General features: G+C 37.5%; 2 protein-coding genes across 2 annotated transcripts; one reads left to right on the top strand and one right to left on the bottom strand.

Moving 5' to 3' along the window:
* Positions 1-373: 373 nt before the first annotated feature.
* On the top strand, positions 374-27,110 carry LOC137405592 (ecto-NOX disulfide-thiol exchanger 2-like). The gene is made up of 14 exons (XM_068091898.1): positions 374-507; positions 654-767; positions 938-1,194; positions 4,580-4,802; positions 12,131-12,220; positions 13,518-13,751; positions 14,352-14,483; positions 15,689-15,769; positions 19,150-19,256; positions 20,856-20,970; positions 22,933-23,093; positions 23,625-23,669; positions 24,381-24,546; positions 26,438-27,110. Exons 1-14 carry the CDS (start codon positions 411-413, stop codon positions 26,653-26,655), a joined length of 2,040 nt encoding a protein of 679 aa, XP_067947999.1. The 5' UTR covers positions 374-410; the 3' UTR covers positions 26,656-27,110.
* LOC137406118 (keratin-associated protein 10-7-like) lies at positions 4,819-5,949 on the bottom strand. Its single transcript, XM_068092651.1, has 4 exons — positions 5,874-5,949; positions 5,694-5,794; positions 5,280-5,477; positions 4,819-4,875 (listed from the first exon to the last, which is right to left on the bottom strand). Exons 1-4 carry the CDS (start codon positions 5,947-5,949, stop codon positions 4,819-4,821), a joined length of 432 nt encoding a protein of 143 aa, XP_067948752.1.
* Positions 27,111-27,653: the final 543 nt, after the last annotated feature.

Genomic DNA, 27,653 nt, shown 5'->3' with positions numbered 1-27,653 from the left:
TAACGTAAGTTAGTCATTCTTAAATTGGACACCTCTCTCTTCTATATCAGTAGTTCGAAGAAAGACAGACATTTTGACCCAAAATTTGCATGATAACATAACAGCGTGAGACTGCGACCGTATAAAAATTGTGCTTTTGTTCAATTGTGAAATGCTAATAGCAGAAGGGTTCAGCAGCCTCCTAGACTATTATGGGAATGAGTCAAGGTTAAGTGATAACTGTTTGTACCATTTATTTAGATTCTACAAAAACCTAATCACAGTAGATGCTCCCATAATATATACCTCCTATAACGTAAATTCCAGATAACGTAAAAAATTTATGCAAATTCGCAAATTAAAAAAAAATGCAAATTTATTTTTGTTGCTTGTAGTTTGAGGTACATTTACGTTCAACTTAAACAATCTTAATGGATGATAGGATGAATCAACCTCTAGACTTTGATCATAGCAAAGGTCGTCCACCGATAGTTCGAAATAGCAGAGAAGAGCGTATAGAGAAACAAGGTAGCTAAAGTAAATAGTTGATTCTAGACTTGATTCCTTTCAATGAACAAACTCTAAATGTATGTGCTTATACTTCTTACGGAATTATACATTTGGAATTACTTCAGTCTCTGATCTGCACCTTTTATAAGCCTCATCTATTTCAGATAATGCACGATCTTGTGGAAATATTCCTGGCTCTGTAGACATGGACATGGTGGAAAATGGTAATGAGACAGTAACGAGTGCAGAAGGCAATATAGCGAGTGGACATAATTTAGGTATGGTGTTGATTCTTGTTCAACTTGATTTCACTCTGGTGCTGTCTCAGCGATGCCGATGATGTCTCAGCGATGCCGATGATGTCTCAGCGATGCCGATGATTACTATTAATGCTTCGGTTTTCTTCTAGTCACTTTTATTCTTTTAATCGTAAATTCTTTGTACTTAGGTCCTGGCATGAACATGACTGGTGGCGGACAGATGAATCTCAACACTATGGGACCGATGAACATGCACCCTGGTATGATGATGGGGCCCAGGCCGATAGGCGCGAGTCACATGGGCATGATGAACCACGGACAGCATATGGGAATGCTAGGAAATGGGCAGCAGATGGGAGTCGTGGTTGGACCTATGAATCAAATGGGAGGAGCAATAAATCAGATAGGCGGAGCTATGAATCCGATGCCTGGGTTTTCTGGTGATGTAAGTTATATGTTCGAGGTAATCAGAAAACCAACTCGTGCTCGTGTTGGACCGTAACATTAAATATTTGGGTAACGGTGCATCTTAGGTCGGTACAACGCACGTACAACACATGTGCAACGGTCATACAAGGCAATTGCAACGCACAAACATTGTGGATATTACAAGTAATTAACAACGCATGCGCCACAATGTGAGATACTACATACCAAACATTACAGATACTACATACCATACATTACAGATACTACATACCATACATTACAGGTACTACATACCATACATTACATATACTACATACCATACATTACAGATACTACATACCATACATTACAGGTACTACATACCATACATTACATATACTACATACCATACATTACTGTATACTATATACCATACATTACAGATACTACATACCATACATTACAGATACTAAATACCATACATTACAGATACTACATACCATACATTACAGATACTACATACCATACATTACTGTGTACTATATACCATACATTACAGATACTACATACCATACATTACAGATACTACATACCATACATTACAGATACTACATACCATACATTACAGATACTATATACCATACATTACAGATACTACATACCATACATTACTGTATACTACATACCATACATTACTAGATACTACATACCACACATTACAGATACTACATGCCATACATTACTGTATACTATATACCATACATTACAGATACTATATACCATACATTACAGATACTACATACAATACATTACAGATACTACATACCATACATTACAGATACTATATACTAGAAATTCCCCTGTTATACAGCCCACAGCCAAAGTGATATTGGAAAAAAGAAAGGGTACTGCTAGTTGAGAAATGCAATATTAGCAGTCAAATGGCACTGCAGTGCAATAGGACAACTGCAATGGTAGCTGCAATGGTAGCCGTAATGTACGTTTGAAAGTTGGTTGTGTTGAATGTAGAATGGTTTTGACAGCGATCTGTAACAGAAAGCAAACATTAGCATTCACGTGTGTCTGGAAGTTTTATGCAAACTGAAGCAAAATGAAGAAATGGATCATGATCACAGAAAGCATGGTTAAGGCGGGTGTGTGAGATGTAGAATTATCTACACTGGCAGAAGGAAAACATTCTCAGTTATTTTGCGAAAAAAAAATTTGATTCCAGCTTAATTGCAGCAGACTTTATGGTCAATAAACTGAATGCATGTTTACATTAGTGCGAAAACATAGGTCTGAGAAAACCGGTGTTAAAATTTGAGAAACAAAAACCAATAAAATGTAAACAATTTTATTTACACTTCAAAATGTCATAGCAACCAATATCAAGTTGTGATGTTTATTTAGATTTCTGAATTTATATCCAAAAAATTATGCCGAATTTAAAAATATAACAGATTTTAGTTGGTTGTCATAGAAATAGCTGTATATCTATAAGAAAATGTAGGCCTATTACTTAATTTTGTAGATATTAAAAATGGCTAGGCAGTAGCGCGGTATTGGGCACAGCCGCAATATCATCAACAAAATCTTTAGAAAAATAATAACAGTAACATATTGCACACCATCGGTCACGATATACTTCGATCTTGTAGATTCAAATGGTTATTCTTATAATTAAATCTTATAATAATCTTGTAAAATCCAATAATTAGATTGAATAATCAAATCATCAAAAAAGAAACGATTACCTTTCAGTACTTCTATGTTAATTTCAGAAACCTTCGGCAATTGGACAATGCCATAGACTGGTGAAATGTGCACGTTTTTCTCGTGAAATGCGCACGGCTTAATAGTTCTACTATCTGTCGCACGGCTTTATTGGCATTTTGTTTGCCGGTGTTAATTTGGATTAAAAAAGGCTTGTCAGGTTTTAATGGCGATTTTAGGCCAACTTAATCTGTCTAGTCAAGTATTATCCGATCATATGGGTAAGTTTTAGGATATTGTCTCAACTTTTCCATGAGGTCAACTGAGGTTTACTAGAGGTCAACTGAGGGAAACGTAATAATATCTGATAGCTAACGAAGAAACCCTCTTTAAAGGTTGACTTGCAACAAAATTCACATTACAGTTATTTGGTATCATAAGATTCACCATGTCTTGCTCTGTTGTGTTGTAGGTGCAAAATATATGGGAACGTGATTATAAGCTCTTAAAAGCTAAAAAACGAACAGTTAATCGCAGCCACACAAGACCGCCGTAGTTTGGATTCGTTTTCCAAAACTGCTCAAATGGGACGTAGTTGTTACAGGATGGTTTCTGTTTACACTTTCATGCAACCTCATTCGTCGAAATATTTTCAGAAATATACTTCATGCATTCAATAAAAACATGTCTATTGTTCTTATGCGTCTGTTTTATCGTCATTGTAATGCTGTTACTTTTAGCACTGATATCTTATAACTTACCGTAAAAATTCGGTAAATTTTTTAACCTTAGCTCGAAGGAGTACATATCATTGTCTGATAATCATGACGAGTCTGTTGGTCACGTGTGATAATCGAAAAGTGCTGCAAAAATTATTTTCGGAGTATTGGGTCACATGATCAAATTACGACTTGACAATTAAATAATGCCGAAACAAAACTGTAAAGTAGCAAGCATCTATATTTGATAAGGGGATTTCGGTAAAACCCGAAGTGTTTGTCATAAACTAGTGCTACGATAAGTTTTATATTGAGCTTTTGATTGGCCTTTCAATTCACGAGAGAACATCACGTGACAAGACGATAACCAAACTGTAATGACTACGTCAGATAAATAAAGAGATTCCAATCTACGGCGGCTTTTCGTTTTTGAGCTTTTAAGAGCTTGTGATCACATTTCCACATTTTTGGCACCTACAACACAACAGAGTAAGACATGGTGAATCTTTTGATACCAAATAACTGTAATGTGATTTTTGTTGCAAGTCAACCTTTACGTAAGGGTGAATAATCAGGAAAAACTAGCCACACATAGAAATGAGTAAAGGTTATACTGTTGTTATCAACACTAACTTTTTGGCTATGCTAAGTCGTAACTCTCTGGTTATGTTAACTTGCTAGTTGTATGGCTCTAGGAAGTTAACATAACCAGACTTGGTATGGCCTGCACTTTGCTTCAACTGTTATGCTCGTTATTGTTTCCTTTTCATATTTTCTGTTACTATTTTAAAAGTTCCAATCTTAGTTTGTTTCTTAGATTAGTTTCTTTTATTCAATGTTTTTACCTGGTGAACTTTCCGTTCTTTATTTAGCAAGGTTGTCAAACTGTCTTAAAACTTCAACAAGCAAACCTGGTAGCTATCGTAGCCGGCTTACACAGTGTATGCTACAACGGACTTAGGCACAGCACATTTCTCTTTTATATAGATGGAGTTTATGATGGGAGATCCTTCCCTGGTTGGGAGACCGCACGAGGTGGATGGCAAGGAGATTCTTCATTTTAAAGGATTCATCCTTGTTCCACCACCACCCAATTCTGCACCACGCTCAACCAGAGAGAAACCACCTGGCTGCAAGACAGTGTTCGTTGGTGGACTTCCAGAGACAGTCACTGAGGATATGATAGGAGAGCTACTGCAAACGTGTGGCAGTAAGTGTGAAGGGTATCAAGGACCTTTACATGTACCTTGTATGCCTCGATTAAATATTGAGTTTGTTTTAATCTGTAAGATGGTACCAGACACTTCCAGATGAGGTCACCGCATGTCTTGCATACACATGTATTGCATACACTAGCAGTAAGCTCAGCGATGTCTGGGAATCTTTTCATTTGAATCAACATAGCACACATGTAGGTGTTCTGGTTCCCAAGAACTGGTTGGAGTTGTAAAATCAATAGTTTTTGTGACCTAGTAGGAGGTATGGAGCATATGCTTCTGAAGTTTGAACAAAAGTGGCCAAAAAATGTGGAAACACAGCGTTTATGCTGACAGACACACATACAGACCTACAGACACACATACAGACTGATAGACACCCATACAAACAGACTGACAGACACACATACAAACAGACTGACAGACACACATACAAATAGACTGACAGACACACATACAAATAGACTGACAGACAAACATACTGACAGACACATACATACAGAGTGACAGACAGACTGACAGACACACACATACAAACAGACTGACAGACACACATACAAATAGACTGACAGACAAACATACTGACAGACACACATACAGACTGACAGACACACATACAAACAGACTGACAGACACACATACAAATAGACTGACAGACAAACATACTGACAGACACACATACTGACAGACACACATACATACAGACTGACAGACACACATACAAACAGACTGACAGACACACAAACAGACTGACAGACACACATACAGACTGACAGACACACATACATACAGACTGACAGACACACATACAGACTGACAGACACACATACTGACAGACACACATACAAACAGACTGACAGACACACATACAGACTGACAGACACACATACAGACTGACAGACACACATACATACAGACTGACAGACACACATACAGACTGACAGACACACATACAAACAGACTGACAGACACAAATACAAACAGCCTGACTAATACGCATACAAACATACTGACAGATACATACAAACAGCCTGACTAATACACACACAAACAGACTGACAGACACATATACAAACAGACTGACAGACACAAATACAAACAGACTGACAGACACACGTACAAACATACTGACAGACACATATACAAACAATACCCTACAGGATGAAAATATTCGTTGGTTATAAAAATTCGCGATTTCGCAAACAGTCGATTCCGCGAATTATTAAATTCCGTGAATAATTAGTTTTATTTTTAATCACAAGGGAGAATAACTAATGCATCAAATTAAAAACTAGCTGCTAGGTTTGTTTTTAATATAAATACTAAACGTAGTTGAGTTCCAAAGCATTTTTAAAATCATTGCCTGGGCTTTGATCTAACACCATTGCCAATGCATCACATTTCTTTACCAAATTATTCAAGGTTGTCACAAGATATGCAGAATGGCATCATTGCAAAAATAGCCGCTAGGCAGAAGTACTAAACGTAGCCGAGTTCCAAAACTTCTTTAAAATCATCGCCGGGCTTCGAGTTTTATTGCCATTGTATCAAACTTTACAAAATTATTCATGGTTTTCACAAGTTATTCGGCATTGCTTCGTCGTCGCAAAAAAATCTCTCCTAGTCTTTTTACATTGAAATCAACTCCATCAATCTCTAATACCGAAGTTGAAGGATGATCATGATTCTGATCCGGACAATATGGTATGTATTTGATTTGCAGTGCAGATACGTTTTTCCATAATTAACTGCATTAGTTAATTCTTTTGTTTAAAAACTGATCGCTTTCATTAAATACTTCAGCTATTGTTTTTGTACTTCCTTAACACTTATTAATATTTTTTCTTTTTTGTGTTTACTGCAGATTGAGAATGAAACAACCTACTCCGATTACGAAAACTAGAGACAAGTAGTAGCCTAATATTCATCAAGGCAGGAATATTGGCAGAGAAGCAACCAGTCAACCTAGACCCCTTCATCGACAACAACTCCTTGATATCGCTGCAGCAAACATGATTAAGTTATATATTCAATTTCATGTTTAGATATATTATAATTTATTACAAACTTTAGTGTACAAATAAAATATTTCAAATACAAATAAAATTTTACAAACGATGAATGGAGTAAATATAAACAGTTTAGTCTATATGGCGGTTGTCTAGAGCAATAAAATTAAACTGATACTCTTGATAAGTGAATACTAGCGTGTAATTGTGCTCTCTGACTAGTTATTTTGGTAATAGCAGCTCTATATCGCTGTCACTGTCTTGCGTAGATGTTAAAGGCGATTCTCTCGCTACTACATGGCTGGTAAGGAAGTTATCATCAGAACTCTCCTCGTGGCTTACTATTGCAAAGTTCCGCCGGTTGGCCAACGATTTGTGCTCGTAAAGGCGTTTTGTTCCTTTTCTTAAAACAGATATATTCTCCTCGTAAGTAGCTGCGGTCACTTTTACCTCAATTTCTAGACCTCCCTGAATGATTATTGATCTTCTAAGAATGACATATACCACCCTTGCAGTCATTGTGCTTGCGTGTATGATGAAAAATCTCTCTCTCACATTAAAACAAATAAGGAAGCGGTAGAGATGGAAAAAATAAATATTGCGTTTTACCGAAGAACCAAAGTAAAATTCAACTAATTTAGTAAATGGTTTTTATTGTAATAATAGCAGTTTCATGGTTTTAAAAGCTATCTCGTTGTGCTTTCTGAAAGCTTTCTGCTTTTTTGTTACAATAGCCTTTTCATAATGCCTTCTCTTTGTTCACAACTGTCAAGATGAACACAGCTAATAAAGTTTCTGTCAATAAACTGAACATTCAAAGTATCTAAACAACAGGTTATGGGCCCAGTCAACCCATTAAATATTATCAAAGAACTATGAATGAGAAAGGCTGGACTATAGATAAGCTGAACACTGATAACTATGCCACATGGAAGTTCAAACTCAAACACCTACTCATAGCTAAGGACTTATTTGGATATGTGGATGGAACCATTACTCTGGAGGATGATGCTAACGCTGCCGCTAAAGCCGAGTACAAAAAGAAGTCAAGCAAAGCTTTTTCCCAAATGGTGCTTTTTGTGAGTGAGTCTTATTTATCTCATCAGTGAATGTGAGGACCCAGGAGTTGCGTGGAACAAGCTTAGAGCTCACTTTCAACGTGATACACTGGCGAATAAATTATTTACATACGATGATAATAGCAAAGATGATGAATCGGCATTTACTGTATTGGAGACAGATGTTGACTCTCAAAAATGGCTGATCGACAGCGGTGCTACCAGTCACATGGCGAAAAATAAAGCTGTATTTTGTGATTATTTTAAGCTAGATTCACCTGAGTACGTTGTTGTTGCCGATGGGTCTCAAGTTCAAGTAGTCGGAAAAGGTATTGTTCAGCTGCAAATAAAAATTCATGGAAATAAAACTAGACGTGCTACACTTTACAATGTACTACACATACCTGACCTACACGGAAATCTGTTTTCTGTAAATGCGGCTACACAAAAAGGATATATAATACAGTTTGGACATTCGAGATGCTGGATTAAGAATCAAAGAAAGATGTTGATAGCATCAGGATCTGTAGTAAACAGGCTATATTATCTTGATGTCGAGTTTGCTATTCATACTGCTAATGCTGCCGCGTCCTCCTCCCTACTGTGGCATCAACGTCTCGCTCATGTAAACGTAAGCAGCCTCAAAAACATGAATCATTGGTGTGAAAATGGTTGTAACGTTACTGGCGAAATAGGTGTCTGTGAAGCTTGCGTGAAAGGTAAAATGTCTCGACGTCCTTTTCCAACTGACCGTGGCATTTCATCAAGTAGGGTTCTTGAATTGGTACATACGGATGTGTGTGGCCCTATGCAGAATGAATCTTTAGGTGGTAGCAAGTATTTTATTTCATTTATTGATGATTTTAGTAGGCATGTGCAGATATATTTTTTACGTGACAAATCTAGCGTGTTCCAGGTGTTTAGAACTTACGAATCATTAGTGACAAATCAAACTGGTCAGGCTATAGGTACACTTAGAAGCGATGGTGGTGGAGAATATACATCTAATGAGTTTGAGAGTTACCTTTCAGCCCAAGGTATACATCACCAAGTCACCACTCGCTATTCTCCACAACAAAACGGCTGTGCTGAGAGATTTAATCGTACTGTTTGTGAGGCCGCTCGCTCATTAATTTCTGAATCTCACCTTCCAAAGTCATTCTGGGCAGAGGCAATATCGACCGCGGTATACATTCGTAATCGCCTCCCCACACGAGCACTTGAATGGAATACAACTCCTTATGAAAAATGGAACAACAGAAAACCTGATCTTGGACACGTGAAAATTTTTGGATGTTTAGCCTACGCTCACATACCCGATCAGCTGAGACATAAACTCGATGAGAAAGCAGAATCAATGGTGTTTGTGGGGTACAGCCTTAGGTCTAAAGCCTACAGACTCTACGATCCGATCACTAGAAAAATAGAGGTAAGACGTGATGTCACTTTTGATGAGACCAAGCTCGGTTTACCAAATCAGTCGTCAAAGCCAAGTGTAGACAACTCTGAAGCGGTGAATATTGACCTATCCGAAAATGAAAAGGCTCCTCCAACACCGACGGTTACACATAGACGATCACCACGTTCCACTCAACCCATTGGTCGGTTTGGTATCGATGATTTCACAAACCTTGGTCACTCTGCTCACTCAGCAATCAACATTGTAGAGCCCCTTAGTTTGTCGCAAGCACAGGCTAGCACAAATTGTGATGCCTGGATCAAAGCCAGCAATGATGAGTATCAATCACTGATCAACAATGGTACATGGGAACTAGTTGATCTTCCGCCCGAACGCAAAGCGATTGGCTCTAAGTGGATTTTCAAGGCTAAACACTCGTCTGATGGGTCTATAAGTAGATTCAAAGCTCGACTTGTGGCAAAGGGATATGCACAAAAGGCTGGGGTGGATTACGATGAAACATACGCCCCCGTGATTCACAGAACATCTCTACGAGCACTCTTATCGGATGCTGTTGAGAGAGATATGATGATACACCAAATGGATGTACAAACGGCTTTTTTGAATGGAAAACTGTCAGAAGATGTACAGGTGTATATGGAACAGCCAGAGGGTTTTGTTGTGCCGGGTAAAGAAAATTTAGTCTGCAAACTTAATCGCTCGCTGTATGGACTTAAACAGTCGCCTAAATGTTGGAACATGGTATTAGATGAATTTCTTAAATCATTAGGTTTCATGCAGTCCTCCGCTGACAACTGTGTGTATATTCGCTGGAAAAATGACCAGAAAGTGATGATTGGTGTCTACGTAGATGACTTGCGTATAATGTCAGACACTGGTGCTCAGATGACCGAATTAAAATCGGCTCTCTCGTCTCGTTTCAAAATGACGGATCTCGGACCGCTTCATCATTGTCTGGGATTACTTATTGAGAGAGGAGAAAATTCTATGCGTCTAAGTCAGAAGCCTTACATTCAACAAATAATTCAAAAGTTCAACATGGAAAACTGTAAGCCTGTCGCAACTCCGGCAGCATATGATGTAAAGCTGAGTCACAAGGATGGAAGCAAATTAGCAGATCCCAATCTCTATCAATCGATGGTAGGAAGTCTACTATATGCTGCCGTATCTACTCGTCCAGATATTGTTGAAGCAGTGGGAGCTTTAGCCAAGTTCAATGCTTGCCCCACCCAGACTCACTTGACCGCAGCCAAACAAGTAATACGCTACCTGAAGGGCACCAAGGATTTATGCCTGAATTTTAGAAAGCAAGGTAAACCAATGGTTGGATACACAGATGCAGATTATGCGAGCGACGCTGACCGGCACTCGAAATCGGGTGCAGTCTTCATTAATGCTGGTTGTCCAATCAGCTGGTCCAGCAAGCGTCAGTCAGTCGTTGCTCTCTCTACTACGGAATCAGAATATATTGCGTTGTTTGATGGTGTTGTTGAGTGCATGTGGTTACGTCAGCTATTCTCAGATATTGGAACCACGCAACTTAATTCTACAATCATCTTTGTAGATAATCAATCAGCTGCAGCGATCGCAAACAGCCAGAAAACTAGCAAGCGTACAAAACACATAGATGTAAAATACCACTACGTTCGTGAGGCAATTGAAGCTGGTGATGTCTGTACCGAGTTTTGTTCGACAAATGATAATATCGCTGACATATTCACGAAGCCGCTGCCACGTGATCGATTTGTCAAATTTAGAGACATGTTGGGTTTAAGTTAATTGTCTGACCGCTGAACACAAGACTGTTATATTTTTGCTTTTTCGTTGATTGCGATCATTGTGTTTTTTTTTTTGTTTTTTTTTTGTGTTACGAACTGGCTGTTGGTGCAACCATGTAACTGAGTGGGAGTATTGTAATAATAGCAGTTTCATGGTTTTAAAAGCTATCTCGTTGTGCTTTCTGAAAGCTTTCTGCTTTTTTGTTACAATAGCCTTTTCATAATGCCTTCTCTTTGTTCACAACTGTCAAGATGAACACAGCTAATAAAGTTTCTGTCAATAAACTGAACATTCAAAGTATCTAAACAACAGTTTTAAAAAAACTCATTACTTACCACAAATTGTTGGTTCATCGAAGGCCTCCAAATCTATGAATATTTGTGAAAACCTCTGAACGCAGCAAAAAATTTATAGCTTAGTACGAAAAAGCTTAGCTAAGTAGAAAACGAAACACGCAATCTGCGCATGTGTAGGATTAACTCTATTGCTAGACGTAATATAGTTAACTCTTCATAGAGAGTGGCAGTTTTCAGCCGCGAATAAATTAATCTGCGAATATGCATGAAATGGCAATTTTCGCGAAACTTAACTCGGCGAATAAATTCATCCTGTAGGGTAGTTATTGGATTTATTAATATAGATACCGATTCATGCATTTCTTGCACCATGTATTAGTAAACATATTTCTACTTTGTAACTGTTGCCAGCATCTTTAGTAAGAGTTGTGACTTTACTATCAAATTAAACATCACTCATTATTTTATGTGGGTTTAAAGTAAAACTAGAAGAATTGAAGGTGTGTCTGACTGAATACCTGTGTCTATGCATAGAGTCTGCACATTACAGTAAATGCACTCAACTGACTTAATACCTGTGTCTATGCATAGAGTCTGCACAATAGAGTAAATACACTCAACTGAAATAGGTGCTGAAGCACCTGATTTTAACTCTATAGATGTTATTATCCTGTAGAAATAATATAGTCATGTTAGCTCATACAGTACTCTACAGGCTGTACCCATCTACTTCTCTTTCCATTCTCTTCCCCTCTATAGATATAGAGACTATTCGTCTTGGTAAGAAGTTCTTTGCCCACATCAGATTTGACTCTTATGATGCTGTCGACAAAGCCATCTTCTATTCAGGTAAATTGGATTTATCTTCTCTTTAGACACAAACACCACTGACCTATTGTCTTTTTCATACCCGTAGCTGAGAGTTATACAGCAATTAGTTGGTAATAACTACACTGAGGCCTGTTGCGGCCTTAAATGGCTCAGAAATAACAAAAGTGAAAGTGATACTCTATGACTTCCAGCTATTGGTGAGTGTAGTGACCAATAGCTGGCAGTGATAGTCCATGACTGCCAGCTATTGGTGAGTGTAGTGACCAATAGCTGGCAGTGATAGTCCATGACTGCCAGCTATTGGTGAGTGTAGTGGCCAATAGCTGGCAGTGATACTCTATGACTGCCGGCTATTGGTGAATGTAGTGACCAATAGCTGGGAAGGATACTCTATGACTTCCAGCTATTGGTGAGTGTAGTGACCAATAGCTGGCGGTGATAGTCCATGACTTCCAGCTATTGGTGAATGTAGTGTCCAATAGCTGGCAGTGATAGTCCATGACTGCCAGCTATTGGTGAGTGTAGTGGCCAATAGCTGGCAGTGATACTCTATGACTGCCGGCTATTGGTGAATGTAGTGACCAATAGCTGGGAAGGATACTCTATGACTGACAGCTATTGGTGAATGAAGCGACCAATAACTGGGAAGGATACTCTATGATTGGCAGCTATTGGTGAGTGTAGTGACCAATAGCTGACAGTGATAGTCCATGACTGCCGGCTAATGGTGAATGTAGTGACCAATAGCTGGGAATGATACTCTATGACTGACAGCTATTGGTGAATGTAGTGACCAATAGCTGGCAATGATACTCTATGACTGCCAGCTATTGGTGAGCGTAGTGACCAATAGCTGGGAGTCATAGAGTATCACTGCCAGCTATTGGTGAGTGTAGTGGTCAGAGGTTATTTGTTGTTGTAGTCAGCCCGACTCTATATGTTTCCTTACGAACATTCTTATTAAAACACTCACTCATAACTTCATAAGTCATCAAACAGTTCAGCTCACTTCCATATAGATATATCGTCATCGCTGAGCAATGCGCTATTCCTTTGTGATGGTCAACAGTAGTTACTATGATAAGTGTGCCAGTCATTCACCTTTTAGAATCAAAGAATGATTTTGTATATACTAATTCTCTGCACTTCATTGGTACATCATGATGAGCCCTCATGGCACTTGATAGCCGTAGGGTACTAGTAACTAATAGTCTCTCTCCGCTCTTAGCCTTCATTCGGTCTCTATTGGTCTTACTGGCCACTCAATCTCTTTTACTACAGCCTATAACGCTAACTCTTTACTCCCTTCATGTAGGTTGGAGAATGAAAATCGGAGACAAGGATGACAAACCGAACACGGGGCGTATTCATTGTGACTACGCTACCGCCCGTGATGACCAGTATGAATATGAGTGCATGCAGCGGGCTATTGAGAGGGAGCAGAGGCATCAGCGAATTATGCTTGCTGAGATGAACAGACCACCGAGCCCGCCCCGTGTCGCACGCTTCTCCGAAAGCGAGGCTAACAACGTGACAGATATGCTCAAATGTAGGTACATCGTCGAGAGCATTGTCTTCCGATGCTAAATATGGACACATTTTCTATTGACTACGAAGTTTAAACAGTGAAAGTTGCTCCCACTAAATTGTCCATAGAGTTTGTAGAGCGTTAACTTGACTTACTCGAGTATCGAGCTGTCTGTTTGTCCTCGAGATGTCTGTTTGTCCTCGAGATGTCTGCTTAGCTGATGGCAAGTAGAGGCTATGTTTTTAAGAGCCATCGTTATACAGACAATGACTCTGTAATCTTAGCTGGACATGTCTGAGTCCAGTAGCAAGGGAACCTCAATGACTGGACATATGCCCAGTTTCTGAGAGCGATTTAGGGTTGGGTGTCATTGCTGTCACTATCAGTGACATTTTTAGAGGATTGAACCCTCAACTCATTGTTTGTGAGTCAGGCTTGTAGACCACTAGGCTATGTTACTCTCATGCATCTCATCGCAGTCACACGTGCCAAGTGTCTGACTGTGTCTATATGGCCACTAGGTTTTTGGTCAAGGTTGTCATTGTTTTTAGGTATTTTACTCTTGGTTACTGCGATTGATGTTAGAGATTTTGCAATTTCTGCATATATTCTTATGAACAGCTTCGAATGGATTCACAGAAGCGGCCCACACATTGTCCGAGTGGATGGAGAAAGGGCAGGTGACTGGTCGGAATGCCAACAGATTTTACACGATGCTGCACAGCGTAAATAGCACTGTCAGACGTCTCACCGGTGAGTCAATTTTTCACTTTGGCTTTATCCAACACAGCAGCAAAATAGAGAGCATCTTTTTTGGTCGTATCTTTGTTAAGGAGCCCTAGCCAGCCATTATAGAAGTTGACATCGCGTATCAGTATAGTGCACCCCGCCATACGACATTAATTCATTCCAGTGTTGACATTGTAAGGTGAAAATGTCATATAAAGTGGTATAAAAACCTTAAGTAATTATCTAATGCAAACACCCCCTGGTAAAAACAGCAACATTTTATATATGTACAATAAATATTAAAAACTAGTAAATTAAAAAGCATTAAATAACTATATATTATACATACATAACTATACATTATATACAACTATACATATAAAATGGGTGACAATAGTATGCTAACCTTAGTAATTATAGTTACCTACGGTAACTTTAGCGTAATAAGTGTATTTATTGGCTGTGGTCTGCAATAGAATGTAACATTACAATGTACTACATGTATGTACTGTACGTACCGTAGGGAGTACTTACTTTCGAGACAGATGTATAACATAACTTTGAATTTAGCTTTTATGAATTTAGCTTGCTAAACACATACTTGAAGCTACGTTTTAGTATTTGTTTAATTAACTTAACATTAATTTTGTCTCAGTCTAAAATTTTATCACTTATCTGTTTCCGGTTTCATTTTTACTATAACTTGTAGCCGACCTCATTGAAACTTTTTTAGGCCCATACCAACAAGAAAGGCCAAGCGATGCTGTTCTCGAAAGTGGCCTCCCGCATACTTGGCCAATTAATAGACATCGGAAGGAAAAAGGAAATTTTATTTACCTTTAAAGTGACTTGAGCTGGTACATGAATTCACTTTTGCTTATTTTTCACTAATTATTACACGAAGAATGTTGAACTGAGAGAGAGAGTGAGCATCATATCTCTTTCAGGCGTTGTGGGAGGGATTCCGGTGAATAGAATATCGGCATCTTCGTCATTTCGACTTAATTAGCACACCGACTGCCAAATTTTAAGTTTGAGAGAAATTTTTGTTGATATCATATAACGAAAAAAATGTCGTATAAAGGGGACGGAAAAACCGTATAACAGGAACATCGCAACCCAGGGAGTGCACTATACTTAAATTCTTCACATTCAATTTTTACTCTCGCCATATGGTTGCTAACCTTCTCATTCTTTGTCAAGTGATAACAAGTGTTTGTTCTTGACAGGTGAAAAGGAGCAGTTTGAGGAGGAGCTCCAGAACTACAAGGCGCAGTACAAAACTAAGGTTACAGGCCTTCTCAGTCAGAGTAAGTCTTTTTTACTTTTCTGCTCTGTGAGAACCCGTCACCCTTCTACTAGCTTATCCATGGTATAGGCGTTGACCCAATTTCTTCCAGTACATTTTGCTGCGCTGAGGTTTGTTTTATACAACAATGAGTGTAGTCGAACTGCTTGCGTGTGTAGATGTTGATTTTACAACTGCACTGCGTCGGAGACATACTAGTTGTTAGTCTACCCATTAGCATTATCACTCATCCCTTCGTTAAAACTTGCAGGTCTCCTTGCCCATTGAATTTTATTGGAAAGTTTTAGTATGTTCGGTTTCTCTCCCCTACTTTAAGTTTTCGCTTCTATTTTACCTTTATATACTGTTATCTGAGCTGTAATTAACTATAGTCATATGAGCTGTATTTAACCATAGTCATATGAGTTGTATTTAACTATAGTCATATGAGTTGTATTTAACTATAGTCATATGAGTTGTATTTAACTAGAGTCATATGAGCTGTATTTAACTATAGTCATATGAGTTGTATTTAACTATAGTCATATGAGCTGTATTTAACTAGAGTCATATGAGCTGTATTTAACTAGAGTCATATGAGCTGTATTTAACTATAGTCATATAAGTTGTATTTGACTAGAGTCATATGAGTTGTATTTAACTATAGTCATATGAGCTGTATTTAACTATAGTCATATGAGCTGTATTTAACTAAAGTCATATGAGCTGTATTTAACTATAGTCATATGAGCTGTATTTAACTATAGTCATATGAGCTGTATTTAACTATAGTCATATGAGCTGTATTTAGCTAGAGTCATATGAGTTGTATTTAACTATAGTCATATGAGCTGTATTTAACTAAAGTCATATGAGCTGTATTTAACTATAGTAATATGAGCTGTATTTCACTATAGTCATATGAGCTGTATTTAACTAAAGTCATATGAGCTGTATTTAACTAGAGCCATATGAGCTGTATTTAACTAGAGTCATATGAGCTGTATTTAACTATAGTCATATGAGCTGTATCTAACTAAAGTCATATGAGCTGTATTTAACTATAGTAATATGAGCTGTATTTCACTATAGTCATATGAGCTGTATTTAACTAAAGTCATATGAGCTGTATTTAACTAGAGCCATATGAGCTGTATTTAACTATAGTCATATGAGCTGTATTTAACTATAGTCATATGAGCTGTATTTAACTATAGTCATATGAGCTGTATTTGACTAGAGTTATATGAGTTGTATTTAACTATAGTCATATGAGCTGTATTTGACTATAGTCATATGAGTTGTATTTGACTAGAGTCATATGAGCTGTATTTAACTATAGTCATATGAGCTGTATTTCACTATAGTCATATGAGCTGTATTTAACTATAGTCATATGAGCTGTATTTAACTAGAGTCATATGAGTTGTATTTAACTATAGTCATATGAGCTGTATTTAACTATAGTAATATGAGCTGTATTTCACTATAGTCATATGAGCTGTATTTAACTAGAGCCATATGAGCTGTATTTAACTAGAGTCATATGAGCTGTATTTAACTATAGTCATATGAGCTGTATCTAACTAAAGTCATATGAGCTGTATTTAACTATAGTAATATGAGCTGTATTTCACTATAGTCATATGAGCTGTATTTAACTAAAGTCATATGAGCTGTATTTAACTAGAGCCATATGAGCTGTATTTCACTATAGTCATATGAGCTGTATTTAACTAAAGTCATATGAGCTGTATTTAACTATAGTAATATGAGCTGTATTTCACTATAGTCATATGAGTTGTATTTAACTATAGTCATATGAGCTGTATTTAACTATAGTCATATGAGCTGTATTTGACTAGAGTTATATGAGTTGTATTTAACTATAGTCATATGAGCTGTATTTGACTATAGTCATATGAGTTGTATTTGACTAGAGTCATATGAACTGTATTTAACTATAGTCATATGAGCTGTATTTAACTATAGTCATATGAGTTGTATTTAACTATAGTCATATGAGCTGTATCTAACTAAAGTCATATGAGCTGTATTTAACTATAGTAATATGAGCTGTATTTCACTATAGTCATATGAGCTGTATTTAACTAAAGTCATATGAGCTGTATTTAACTAGAGCCATATGAGCTGTATTTAACTATAGTCATATGAGCTGTATTTAACTATAGTCATATGAGCTGTATTTAACTATAGTCATATGAGCTGTATTTGACTAGAGTTATATGAGTTGTATTTAACTATAGTCATATGAGCTGTATTTGACTATAGTCATATGAGTTGTATTTGACTAGAGTCATATGAGCTGTATTTAACTATAGTCATATGAGCTGTATTTAACTATAGTCATATGAGCTGTATTTAACTATAGTCATATGAGCTGTATTTAACTAGAGTCATATGAGTTGTATTTAACTATAGTCATATGAGCTGTATCTAACTAAAGTCATATGAGCTGTATTTAACTAAAGTCATATGAGCTGTATTTAACTAGAGCCATATGAGCTGTATTTAACTAGAGTCATATAAGCCATATTTTGAAGTATTGAGACGTATTGTAAAGTGATGAATAGCAACTCTGTTAGTTATTTCTATAAGTAGTAATAACTTTTTATAAGTACTCAACCTTTAACTCTCAGCTGGATTGAGGTGAGTGAGTGTCTTCACACTCAACTATGGAGAATGTTCAGTCGCTCTAGCATAGTTCTACTCTATTCTTCCTACAATTTGAAGTTTTCTTTACTCTAAATTTCTTTCCAAAAATTGCATAAATACATTTTTTTGGTTTCACCTAGTTTGATTACTCTACAAGAGAAGTTAAAATATGAAGAAGACATAATTGTAATTGTTGTAATGGACTAATTCAGCTGACGATTGACCCACGACATCGGAGGTTAAAAAAGTTAGCTTTTACAAATCTGTCATTAAAGCTGGGATGCCGGCTATTATATAAAATTAGCAATAATAAGAATACAACAATTGTGAAGGCAACTTCAAAGTTAGCACATGTCCACTACAGTACTGTGCTGGGAGAATAGTGGAGCCAATGCGGTAGGCTAGTTTATGTTGGGGAATGGAACACACCTCCTGGTTTAGCCACTGTTTGGCTATTTTTCTGAGAAGTTTTTTTACAATGATAAAGTTTGAGAAGTCGTAAGATTAAAGGTATAATAATAATACATTCTGATTAGCATTACATTATTATTCGTGATTAACTTGTAATCGCGTTCTTACTGATACACTTCTTTTCATGTAAAATAGGAAGTCGTGCTTATTTCCGTTTCATCCCCCAACTGAGCAGGCTTTGTTTAATAAAAAGGCCTTTCCATGAAATGGTCATGTTAGTCTACCTGTGCCATAATATTTCTAATCAACTTAAAGTGGACCAGATAGAAAATGTGTTTGCCAAAGCCCGGCAACAGAGGGTATGGGACCACTTCTCAAAACCCCAGCGTAGGAATGTAGAGCTCTGGACTAAAGTATGCCAGGTAAGCAGCTATGATACGAATAGTTGTCAGAGACAACTGGCAACTTGTGAAATATCTGCCCAGATTCTTGCTTGTTGGATAGAGTTTAGTAAGTTGGTTTAGTAAGATGATCTGTAGGCCTATTATGGCTGAAGTGGAAAGAATATTTGCTCACTGGAGGCTTTGATTGGCACGTTGACAATGCTGGAACATTGACAATGTTGGCATGTTGATCATTGCCTAAAATTTGGAGGTAAATTTTGTTGATACTCGAAAGTAGGTATAGAAATCCTGTTTTCTGTCAAGCATCAAGAGGGAACAACTTCTTAATTTCACCTTAAGTTTTTAGCAGGCAATTATTACAGCTATTCCCTTTTAGCTGATGTGCCAGACAATTGCAACCGTTTGATGAGAGATAAGCGGGATCACTAAGTTCCTGAGAATACCGTAATTGATTTGGGGTGCCGCCACTAATTAAACAGGACAGCTATAGGAGTTAGACTGAAAAAATACTTTGAGGTGCCGCCACTAATTAAACAGGACAGCTATAGGAGTTAGACTGAAAAAATACTTTGCATCAAAAATGTAGCTGGAAAGAGCTTTGAATGAGCGAAATGAATGGCATGGTTTTGTCTTCATGGTGACTGTGCTCAAATGCAAATGTGTCACTGTGACTGCAGCTACCTTGCTTCATACAAGCTGTCATTTAAACTGTCACATGTAAGCTGTCATTTATACTGTCAAACGTAAACTGTCATTTATACTGTCACACATAAGCTGTCATTTATACTGTCACACATAAGCTGTCATTTATACTGTCACACGTAAGCCGTCATTTAAACTGTCACATACAAACTGTCATTTAAACTGTTTCATGCAAGTGGTCATTTATACTGTAGAACTCACTAGAAGGCACATTTTATTCAACTTTATCTAACTTTTGAAAAGAACTATTATTCAATAACTCATGTAGGTTTTATGCACAAATTTATTGCATAATGTATGACGCTATACCAGTGTTTTTGTGCTCTGCGTGAAATTCTATCCCAGGTTCATTCATCAGCAAACACCTGTGTTCCGCATCACCTGAATGACTAATGACTGTTTTTATTACTTTGAAGCTATTTCTAAGTTCACCATTGGATTGTCTCCCACAGGGTAGGTAGCGCAAGCTAATATCGCATAAACATGAGTCAATGTTCAAAACTTTTCCGTAATTTCAAGTGAGATCTGATAAAATTTTGGCAGTTCATACTGCTTAACCAAACACTAAGTGGTACGAATTCCTCCATACTTCCTACTACAGTACTTCCTACTAGTACACATATTTCAACATCTGACATGCACTCGCTTTATAACAACTACTTTAGTATTATGGTAACTACTCACTCAAAGGTGTCTCAAGGTTTTTATCTTCAGCATAAATCTTTGTGGATTCGTGGCAGGTTTTACTGCAAGAATGCGGATGAGGTAGGTGGTCCACTAATATCAGACTAAGAGTTTAGCGGGAGCAGGATTTATAAGTGAATTGTCTGCGCTGTTGTTCTCCTAGTGTGTCATCTCCTAGTCATTGTTGGTGATGTGTGTTATGGCACAGATTATGTGGTATCCTGTTTGTAGGATCTGAAACAGAAGCACAATGATGAACTTCTGGCTGACAGAGAAGAGGATGAGATGGATTTGTCTGACACTGAAGATGGCATGCCAACAGTTAAAAAAGCGAAATTGTATTCCGGTGCGTCATTAGAATGGTAGAAAGGTTTTTGGTTTATTCCACAGTTTATCAACTATTGATTAAAGCATTTCGAATCAACCATCTGGTGAAAGCCTAATATTTGTATTTGAAAGCAATTTCTAGCCCTTGAGACCTGGTTAAAAGTGTCAACAGCTTCTGTTACGACAGATGATTAAAAAGATTTTATGTTTCGTTTCCTTAGAAACTTACCTTAGTAGCAACATACCTTATTATAGTTGCATTAGTTCTGCTCTTTTGACAGCTGTCAGTCTTGATGCTCTGTTTACAGCTGTTCATATTGCCTCCTGCTTGACAGCTATCAGTATTGTTGCTCTGTTGACAGTTGTCAGTATTGCTGCTCTGTTGACAGCTATCAGTATTGCTGCTCTGTTTACAGCTGTTCATATTGCCTCCGGCTTGACAGCTATCAGTATTGTTGCTCTGTTGACAGTTGTCAGTATTGCTGCTCTGTTGACAGTTGTCAGTATTGCTGCTCTGTTGACAGCTATCAGTATTGCTGCTCTGTTGACAGCTATCAGTATTGCTGCTCTGTTGACAGCTATCAGTATTGCTGCTCTGTTTACAGCTGTTCATATTGCCTCCTGCTTGACAGCTATCAGTATTGTTGCTCTGTTGACAGCTATCAGTATTGCTGCTCTGTTTACAGCTGTTCATATTGCCTCCTGCTTGACAGCTATCAGTATTGTTGCTCTGTTTACAGCTGTCAGTATTGCTGCTCTGTTGACAGCTATCAGTATTGCTCCTCTGTTGACAGCTGTCAGTATTGCCTCCTGGTTGACAGCTGTCACTATTGATGCGCTGTTGATAGCTGTCAGGTTGCCTGCTCTGTTGATAGATGTCAGTATTGCTGCTCTGTTAACAGCTGTTGGTAACTGGAATGGCAAGGGAAATGGATGTAAAACTTCATGATCAGAATAGAAATAGAAGTTTGTGAGGAAGTAAAAAGAGTACATCATTTTTGATTCGGACTGTTTTCTAGAGCTTAGCTTACTACAAATAGCTACTTTATAAAGTTTAGTTTAGCAAATAATAACATATTATCAGGGATTTTTGATACAATTTCCTGCTAGCATATGTCTACGCAGCAGGAATATGGTTTAATGAGGATGTACTTCCTCAACCGGTTACACCAAGACAAGCACTTGTGACACATTAATGGGCTCACACGAATTATAATAACATAATATTCAAACTCAGATGTCTGTTACTTCTGTGGTTTTTGAGACGAGGTCTTCCATTAATATCAATGAGTTTGTGTTGGCCTGAGGTAACTGAGTGAAGAAGCTCTTTGATCCGCTGAGCATGACAGAAGCTTGTTAGTAAATTGTTGATGCTTTCGAAGATTAGTAAAAATAGTTGATTAAATAAGTTGATCAAATATCGCTTATAGAAGAAAGAGAGCTCTAAAATATCAAAAGAATAAATATAGTAAAAAATATTTTATATAAATGATAGACATTAAATAGAAGCTGCATTGCGACACATTCCTATAATATATGCTGCCGACATTGACACGGCATTTCCTTTAGCATTCATGAACACAGATTAAGGTGTCAGCGAGCCAGTACGAAAGGTCTATCTTGTGAAGTATAATTAAACGTACGTCTTGCAAATATCACAATGTATATTTTTTTTAATATTCAACCCAAATTTAATCATGAACTATGGCTAAGGGAAGATATCATAGCATCACTTTTGCCTTATTCACATTCTATGCAAGGCAGTTCAGCCATGATTCATTGAGTTTCATACTCTATGGGCATCACCCAAATTATTCCTCCATTTCCATTGCTGTAACTTATTGCTGTTTTAGTTCCTTTTGTTTTCCAATTTTCTCTGTTTTCATTTTTTCAGAAGAATATCGTTGCAACTACTGCCCTAGTGTGTATCACTACAACTAGCTCTGAGCAATAAGTTGCTTTGTCTGATATGTGTTGGCAGGTGAGATGAATAGTCTGCAAGATGAAAATGACTCTCTCAAGTGTCAGCTGGAAGCGTACAAGAATGAGCTGGACATGAGCAAGCACGAGGGAAAATCAGAACTTGAACAGAAGAACACACAGATTACACTCTTACAGCAGACCCTTAGAGGAATGCAAGAGGTTGGACCACATTGATCTTTCCATACTCTACTATCATCTCTCTACTATACTCTACTGTCATCTCTCTACCATACTCTACTATCATCTCTCTACTATACTCTACTGTCATCTCTCTACCATACTCTACTATCATCTCTCTACTATACTCTACTGTCCTCTCTCTACCATCCTCTACTATCATCTCTCTACCATCCTTTACTATCATCTCTCTACCATACTCTACTATCATCTCGCTTATTACTTGTAGTAGTTGCTGTTTTAAAGTAATACTTTACCAACAGATTTGCCGCCATCATTAGCTAGTCATTTCCGGTCACTATTCTTCAGGCATGAAACTTGTACCAGTTTAGAGTTTCGACGTAAATATTCACTTAAAAATGGGTGTATTATCAGTGCTGTTTATTAATTTCACCCAATTGATACCACAAGGAGTGCCAATGATCTTGTTGTTGGGCTCCAAATGTCATTCTAGAAGAAAAGATGGTGATTGTAAGCTCATCCAGATTATCCACTTGTTCCTCTACATTGTAGCAACTCTTGTCTACGAGGAATGAAGTAATACAACTCCAGAGAAAGGTACCTGCCCTTACCTCCTTTTCTTTCGTTCAAACCTCAATCTCATGGTGGTTTTTCATAATAATAGAGCTAATAACTATAGTCTTTTAATTACTTCCCTCAGTGCATCAATATTATTCGTGAACTCGAAGGCAGCAGAGCTTGCGCGCTATGATTATTTTCATTTTCCACCAGCATCTTTCAAACAGAATTAAGTTGGCACTTTTCATCTCCTGTATCGCCAAGGATACGCATACATTTGTTTGCCTCTAATGTAAATGTTAAGTGAGCATAAAACCCTCTTTTAGTATTACTTTATTTATTGAGCTTCTGCATTTCATTTAGTTTTTTAATTTAATTATTAAGATATTTTTATATAATGCATTAGTCTTAATGCTACATATGGTTACCTGAAATACTTATCATTAAAAATGATAGCTGTAAGTTGGCTTAAATGAAGTAAAATGCTTCTGGAAATATTCAGCTTTATATGATAGTCCTGGCATACATAGAAAATTTTGTGCAGGCTCAACTTATTATGTCGAGGTCTGACTGTATGTCGAGGTTTAACGGTATGTCGAGGTTTGACGGTATGTCGAGGTTTAACTGTATGTTGAGGTTTGACTGTATCTCGAGGTTTGACTGTATGTCGAGGTTTGACTGTATGTCGAGTTGACTGTATCTCGAGGTTTGACTGTATGTCGACTGTTTGATCAGTACATCTTGCTGCAGTTTGATGATGCTAAGGAGCCAGAGAAAGCTACTGGAGAGACCGAGACACCTAAACCAGCGGCGGAGACGGAGAAAGCTGAGGCCAACCAGAACTCCCCTACCACCTTTTCGATAGAGCCTACACCCTGTACAAGAACCATCAATGAAGGGGATGCGCGTTTGCTAGGTAAAACTATATTGCTTGTTGGTGACTATGTAAGGAACATGTGTAAGGAGTATACGTAACGAGTGTATGTGAGGAGCATTTGTGAGGAGCATATGTGAAGAGCATATCTCAATAGCATATGTGAAAAGCATATGCGAGGAGCATATATGAGGAGCATATGCGAAGAGTATATGTGAAGAGTATATGTTAGGAGCATATGTGAGGAGCATATGCAAGATATCGTAAAAATCTTTAATTGAACACCACCTCTATTTGAACGCCACCTCTATTTGAACGCCACCTCTATTTGAGCGCCACCTCTATTTGACTGTCATTACAAGAGAAGGGTTGAAAAATAGAGTGCCACCCTCTATTTGAACGCCACCATTTCCATTTGAACGCCACTTTGACAATCTTTCATCTTTATGAACCCATAATATCAAGTGATCAGTAAAAGTGTCCACAAAATCGTATTAATAATGATTCGTTGACATCAATAACAACTAATTCTCTCGCTGTCCGACTCCAAAGCCTTTCGATTTTTTCATTAAAACTTTGAAAGCAACACCATAATAATAACCAGTAAGAGTCTCAGGCTATTAGCAGTTCCTCGTTTCACACAGTCTTAATACTTCAAAGAACATGCATATAAAAAACGGTTTGCAAGTTTTGGGCCAAAGGTTACGTTTAGCGAGCAAACTTTTAAGCGTTGCATTGGTGCTAATGCAGGGTGTGAAAGTTTTGCTTTGCCAACAAGTTGTTTGGACCCTGATATCGAATAGTTTAGAAGCGCAAAAGAAGAGTTGAGGTCAGAAGATATTGTGGAAGGTATTGGACAAATAGAAGATGTTCGTTCCATCGAAAGCAACAAACAGAACGCAGCTACCCGAGCAAATGATGCAAATATTTTTGTTTTAAAAACTTTAATTTTTGTTTCTGCATGTAATATAACTATGGTTCATTTATGTCACTTGTTGATGAATATATATTTGTACCATTTAATAGATTATCATTGTATAACTTAGAAATATGCAGATTTATAGCATGTTATTTAATAGCATCCTTGTAGCTATCTTAATACGGCTTACAATGGGTCGATGCTCATAATTCCACTTCTAATGCACATAAAAACTAGTTTTGGCTGCAAACTGTAGCAAACATATATATCGATGAGTGCAATGAGCTTTTATACAACAATGTTAAATATAGATATAAAATAAAAAACATGCCTTCAAATTTAGAATGAAATAAAAATTGAAAATACCAACAAATTGCAAAGAAGGACCCAGACTATAACATCATCACAGGTCAATTGCAAGCAATAGATATCAACTCATAGAGATATTTCTTGGTTCCTCAATGCATATTTATTAAGAGATCTTTGTCAAGTTGGAGGTAAGTTAGCAGATTTATTGCATCCAAAAGGTTTAATATTGCTCCACTGGAAACAGAGAGCAAAATATAGGCGACATTCGCTTCGCCCGTCATAGGGCTAAATTTATTTTCCCAAAATTCTGACAAGCCATTTGTAAAATACATCGCCAGCCTCTATTTGAACGCCGTCTCCAATTGACCGCCAATAGAGAGGAAGGGTTGAAAAATAGAGCGCCACGGCGTTCAATTAGAGGTTTTACAGTATATTTCTGTTTATTCTATTAAATGGCTCCATAAGCTTTTAGACTCACTTATTCAGTCATTATATGAGTATAGTGAAGCAAAATGACAAGCCTGAAGCTATTTCTTAAATATTAAATTATTTCCGTTAATTAGTTAAAATTTAACTTTAAAACTTTTTTGTAACATCTTTACATCTTGTTTGTAACGACAACCAAAATCGGGATGTATTTCTAGCGCAAATTTTATTTGCGGTAAAAATGTTCGTATTTTAAGGTGTGTCCATTACATTTTATAGGTCTTATCGTATGTTTTTTACACGTACATCCTTTTGGTGCGAGCATGGACTACATCTGGTCATATCTGCAACGAGGCGGCCTACCTACCAAATCGTCAGCACTCGAGTCATTGCTAGAGGCCCATCCGACCATGTTCGCTCAGAAGTTCGTCGGAGTAGGACTGAACTTGGAAAAACGCTGGACATTCATTGGCTTTCCGCCAGGCACATCTAGTTGATCGCTCTGATATTTCTGGGATTAGATCACTTAAGACAAAGGCATTCTAATAATGTGGGTGGGCATTTCAGTTGTCATATGAAAGCTATGACGCAATTTGTGGGATAATTACCCACTGCTGTTTTTTGTTATATGTTTTGTTATTCACTCTGTGTACATCTAATTGTTTATCTCTCTGACTCGTCTTCATGCCTTTATTTTGAAATAACGTTTGTTATTAAGTCTCTGTATTACAATGAGATTCACTCTTGTGTTTCGCACTGCTTCACCTGTTTCATCTGATTTGCTGAACAGTTTCAAATACATAGCGCTTGTCTTTTATGTTCTTCCTGGTTCCTGATTTGTTGTCGTAGGTCTGCACTACCAGATGTTCCATAATTTGACATGGGAAACCAGTTTAAATGAATATTTTCACGGTTGAGCTATCATGCGTTCTCTATTTCAATAAAATCGATGTCTGCCTATGGCTGTGATGAGCTATTGCCTCATCATCATTGCATCACCAAATTCGTCAACCATCAAAGTAAACTTGGCTCAAATGGCTAGAGTTGCCAAGGTCACGCTCTTGGTCAAGGTTCGATTTGAAGGGGTAATGCAGAGAAAGGCTAATACGTTTATATGTGACACAGCAGATAAATAGCTTACATGAACATGTCACACATAAAGACGCGAAATATGATTAGTCTTGGGATTAAACCTGTGAGAGCAAAACTTCTTTTCGAATTCATTAGTTTCTCACGATAAACTTACTAATGCATGATGGGAGTGAATTGTCAAACATAGTGAAGGGGTCCTGTGATAGACCTGATAAAACTTACCAATGCATGATGGTAGTGAATTGTCAAACATAGTGAAGGGGTCCTGTGATAGACCTGATAAAACTTACTAATGCATGATGGGAGTGAATTGTCAAACATAGTGAAGGGGTCCTGTGATAGACCTGATAAAACTTACTAATGCATGATGGGAGTGAATTGTCAAACATAGTGAAGGGGTCCT

Source organism: Watersipora subatra, chromosome 10 (assembly GCF_963576615.1).
Source record: "Watersipora subatra chromosome 10, tzWatSuba1.1, whole genome shotgun sequence".
Taxonomy (NCBI): domain Eukaryota; kingdom Metazoa; phylum Bryozoa; class Gymnolaemata; order Cheilostomatida; family Watersiporidae; genus Watersipora; species Watersipora subatra.
The sequence above is the reverse complement of the archived record's forward strand: the minus strand, read 5'-3'. Positions and strand labels throughout refer to the sequence as shown.

Bases quoted from the DNA above. Each gene is read 5' to 3' on its own strand.
- LOC137405592 (XM_068091898.1), top strand. From the start codon at position 411: ATGGATGATAGGATGAATCAACCTCTAGACTTTGATCATAGCAAAGGT. The intron at 19,257-20,855 runs GTAAGCAGCTAT...TCCTGTTTGTAG, and splicing joins TCTGGACTAAAGTATGCCAG to GATCTGAAACAGAAGCACAA. The intron at 23,094-23,624 runs GTTGGACCACAT...TCTACATTGTAG, and splicing joins CCCTTAGAGGAATGCAAGAG to CAACTCTTGTCTACGAGGAA.
- LOC137406118 (XM_068092651.1), bottom strand. From the start codon at position 5,949: ATGTGTCTGTCAGTATGTTTGTACGTGTGTCTGTCAGTCTGTTTGTAT. The intron at 5,795-5,873 runs GTCTGTCAGTCT...CGTATTAGTCAG, and splicing joins GTCAGTCTGTTTGTATATGT to GCTGTTTGTATTTGTGTCTG. The intron at 4,876-5,279 runs GTCAGTCTATTT...ACCATCTTACAG, and splicing joins GTCTGTCAGTATGTTTGTCT to ATTAAAACAAACTCAATATT.